General features: G+C 42.0%; 1 protein-coding gene across 1 annotated transcript; it reads left to right on the top strand.

Annotated features, from left to right (window-relative positions):
* The first annotated feature begins 222 nt into the window (after positions 1 to 222).
* LOC107100030 (D(1B) dopamine receptor-like) lies at positions 223 to 2,848 on the top strand. The gene has a single exon (XM_015398372.1). The coding sequence runs from the start codon at positions 503 to 505 to the stop codon at positions 1,883 to 1,885; it is 1,383 nt and encodes a 460-aa protein (XP_015253858.1). The 5' UTR covers positions 223 to 502; the 3' UTR covers positions 1,886 to 2,848.
* Positions 2,849 to 4,623: the final 1,775 nt, after the last annotated feature.

A 4,623-nucleotide genomic window follows, 5' to 3' on the forward strand; every position in this document is an offset into this window, starting at 1 on the left:
GTGGTCAATCCCAAGATGCAAAATTGTTGGTTACCCCAGTGCGCAGTTGTGCGCTAATAGCACGCAAAAAGTGGTGTAATGGTAAATACACCAAGCCCCGGTTAGATGCTTGTGCTAGGGGGTGTGTTGGTGGTTGTGTGTGTAAGGACAAGAGAGAGAAAGAGAGCGAGAGAGAAAAGCTGTAGGGACTCCCTTCTCATCCACACTGTGGTCAGAATATCTTAGACTGACAGATCCATAGGGGGAACTTGGTCACACGACCGGACCGCCCGGGCTTCCAATATGTTTTCTCCACTGCTTGCTGCGTTTGGCACCCTGAGCGCATCGGATACGTTGTTTGGTTTAATTCTAAAGATCGTCGCTCTTTATTTGTCTCTCTCTTGCGTTGCGCATCAATGTAGCTGCCCAGTGGGTCATCGGGGAAAGTTCGGCGACCGGCTGAAAGCTGAACCCGCCAGAAAGCACGGAGAAACTGACTGCAGCTTTACCTGAAGAGAAGGAAATGGAGAACCCGGCTAAGTATCTCTCTGCGGTTCAGGGCATCGACTCCATCCCGGCGCCCATCGGAGAGATCATGTGGAACAGTACTGAAACGGAGGCGACGGCCGACGGAGGGAAGGACATGGTGGTGCGGACGGTGACGGGCTGCCTGCTGTCCCTGCTCATCCTGTGGACTCTGTTGGGTAACATCTTGGTGTGCTCTGCGGTGCTGCGCTTTCGGCACCTGCGGAGCAAAGTCACCAATATCTTCATAGTCTCTCTAGCTCTGTCGGATTTATTCGTGGCTGTGCTGGTGATGCCTTGGAAAGCTGTGGCAGAGGTGGCAGGCTACTGGCCCTTTGGCACTTTTTGCAACGTCTGGGTCGCTTTTGACATAATGTGCTCCACCGCATCAATCCTCAACCTCTGCATCATCAGCGTGGATAGGTACTGGGCAATCTCCAGCCCCTTTCGCTACGAGAGAAAAATGACCCAGCGAGTCGCCTTTGTGATGATCAGCATCACCTGGACGCTGTCTGTACTCATTTCATTCATACCGGTCCAGCTGAACTGGCATAAAGCCACTGCTGACGCGTCAGCCGGAGCGCACAACTCCTCCATAACTCTGCAACTGGAGGAAAACTGCGACTCCAGCCTGAGCAGAGAATACGCGATCTCCTCTTCTCTCATAAGTTTCTATATTCCCGTGGCGATCATGATTGTAACATACACCAGGATATATCGAATTGCTCAGATCCAGATCAGACGGATAGCTTCCCTGGAAAGAGCTGCGGAACACGCGCAAAGCTGCAGGACCAACAGAATAGAGTGCCAACATCATAACACGCTGAAAACTTCAATTAAACGGGAAACCAAAGTGTTTAAAACTCTCTCCATAATCATGGGCGTATTTGTGTGCTGTTGGTTACCCTTCTTCATATTAAACTGTATGGTCCCGTTCTGCAACAGGCCGGCTGCGGACCGGGACGCGGGCCTGCCGTGCGTCAGCGAGACGACCTTTGACGTTTTCGTGTGGTTCGGCTGGGCCAACTCTTCCCTCAACCCCATCATCTACGCCTTTAATAATGAGTTCAGGAAGGCCTTCGCCAGCCTGCTGGGCTGTCGCTACTTCTGCTCCAGCACACCCGTAGAGACCGTGAACATCAGCAACGAACTGGTCTCCTATAACCAGGACACGATCCTCCACAAAGAGATCGCCAACGCATACGTCAACATGATCCCAAACGTGGTTGAATGTATTGAGCATGAAGAGACCTTCGACAGGATCTCACAGTTTTCTCACAACAACGAAAATGCCACTGACTCTGTGTGCGACTTGGAGGACTGTGAGGCGGACATCAGTCTGGACAGGTTGTCTCCATTCACCCCTAACGGATTACACTGACTCCACCGGGTGCGTCACTGGGTGTAGCAATGATCCTCAGAGCCGACCCAAAGTTGTACAGGGCCATGGGCATAATTTGATAGAGAGGCCTCCTTCTAGCTGAGCTCAGTGTCCATCACCAAAGCACCGCATCTTTGTTATATTGTCCGTTCTCTATCATATTTGCATTTTGCACCCTATTGCAATGATTGTAAAGCGAACAAGTTATCTGCAACAAACAATCTTAAAAATTCTATAAAGGGATAGTTTGTATTTGATTTTGCGGTTACTCTTTACATTAAAAACGGATTACATTTAAATGGATAGTTAGAGCAGGGCCAAGAGTATCATAGGACTTTACTATGAACTATAAACCTTCAAACTTTGCTAATGTTTGCTTTAAATGGTTATTAAGGCAAATTTCACTAGAAAATTTCTGTTATTTGTTGCTCTTTATGTGAATCACATTCCAGAACAGATTTTGCACAGCCCGTATGGTCATAGTGACTTAAGTGCCTTGCAAAAGTCCTCAAACCCTTAAGTTTTTGTTTAATTTTCTCTTGTTAAAGACATACATGCATTTTATTTATTTCTTATTTAATTGACCAACACAAAACTAAAAAAAAAAAAAAAATCATGCAGAAGACACCTATATAATAAAAATAATCCTTTTATTTGTAATTTAATATCTGTATAAATTCTGGTTTTCTGTGAAGGCTTTAAATGTTTTTTAGAGAACACTACTAAATAGGCCCCAATATGGAGCAAATAAGCTAAACTGTCTAAGAAGGTATACTTTTGTGGTAAAGTAGGGTTTGATTTCAAAAAATTGGCTCAAGATTTAGAAAAGGTATGGTAGAGCTGCACACCCACCTAAATAAGGAATCTGCAACTAGTTGCTTTGGTGCCACATGATTTTCAATCTATACAGTGGTTCTAAATAAGCTTTACCCAAGATTTTACAGAAATAAGTAGTAAGGTTTTGAAATGTAAGTATAATGGGAAAAAACTAGTCTTGGTATTTCCAGAAACCTTTTCTATCCTGCATCTGCATAGAATGTTTGCAGCAGAATTACATTAAAGCGATACAAAGACGTAACTTTATTTCATTTTTACATGTCATTTAGCTGAAACCCATGTTCTTAAAGTCTTTAAAATGTTAAAAATGCATTTTTTGTCTGAAAAACATACTTCTTTTAGTCATACTCAAACAAAATATAAGAACATATTTTTTATAAAACTAAAAATTATGTATTTTAACAAAAAAACAACTATGTTTGACAACTCTAGAAAGATTCTGTAGTTTGGACAGAAGACAAAATTATTACGTAAGCATACCTGTTGCCTAAACTAAATTTCACAGGCAAGGCATGGATAGCATTAATCAGAAAATCCCCCTGTAGGCTCAAAGGCTACAAACTTCAGACCTAAATCCAACTGAGAATCAGTTGTTTGACATGATGGTTTAAATAAATTGATAATCTCCCTCCAAACTCACAGCTATTTTACTATTCTAAGAAGGGCTGAAAAAATATCTTCCCCCAGATGTTCAAAACTGGTAGAGATCCCAAAAAACTTAAACCTGGAGCTAATAAAAGGTCAGTCTACTCAGAATTGATCAAGGGATCCTGAATTCAATTTCCGACATCTGCTCATGTTGGATTTTGATTTATAGGAAAACAATTACCATGCAACCCTTTCCTACCACTTAAAATATTAAAATGGTCTATCAAATACATTCCCAATAAATTACGTGGAAGTTTGTGGTTTTGAACAGACAAAATGTGAAAAACATTAAGGGGTATGTATACTTTTGCAAGGACTTAATCTACTGGAAAAACAAGGTAGTGTAATCTTTTCAACAACTGTTAACTTGTCCTATGGTCATATGTGTTGTTGGGAACCCCAAGGCCAGCAGGGGTGCAGCTAAGCCTTTAGATTTGCTGCCTTGGGCTGTCTCTGATAGTTCCACTTTCATTTGTTTAGCCAGATGCCCCTCTCCATGGGGCAGGGTACAGAACAGGTGTTCCCTGAGCTACTGAGCAAAAAGGTTTAGTGGTGGTGGGGGTCTGTTTAACTTCCAATAGACACAAGAGACCTCCCTGCTACAGCTTTACATCATATATAAAACGTGATGTTGTCCTGTTCTGAAAAAATATGTGATGTGTAGATGTTTATTTACTTGACATTTAAAGTCCGTGTTCCTTTGTCTAAAGGTTTGGTGTTGCTCAAACTGTTGCTAAATGCTTTACTTGGAGCACAAGTGTTTATTAATGTCTGTCTACTCTGAGTATTTATGGAGGAGACTTTCTGCCTCTTAATTAACCATAAAGTGTACCCAGTGCCCACCTTTCCATTGAGTGTGAAAACTGAGGGCAGCCTTACAGACATGTTGATTAAAACAGTCCAATGCAGTCAGCTTTCAGCGCCTTACAGCCTGGTGAACAAAGAGATTTGAGACATGCAAGGAATGTGTGCTGAAGAGTTTAAGTTACATGATGCCAAAATGCATTATTTAAGTGTTTCACCGCACCAACTTTCCAGCTGATTCTTTACCACAAGTGTTGTGGACACTTTGATCTAAGCTGCCACAGGCTTTTTGATAGAAAAGAAAAAGCACATATATGAGGGATCTATAAAGGCAACCTGTTTGTACTGGAATCGTATTCCACTTCTTATAATTAAAAATCACTTTATCTTTTTTTTAATCAAAAAACATTTTCAATTGTCTTTTATTTAAAAAAAAAAGGCCAAATTTC

Source organism: Cyprinodon variegatus, unplaced genomic scaffold, assembly GCF_000732505.1.
Source record: "Cyprinodon variegatus isolate N-32 unplaced genomic scaffold, C_variegatus-1.0 Scaffold29, whole genome shotgun sequence".
Classification (NCBI taxonomy): domain Eukaryota; kingdom Metazoa; phylum Chordata; class Actinopteri; order Cyprinodontiformes; family Cyprinodontidae; genus Cyprinodon; species Cyprinodon variegatus.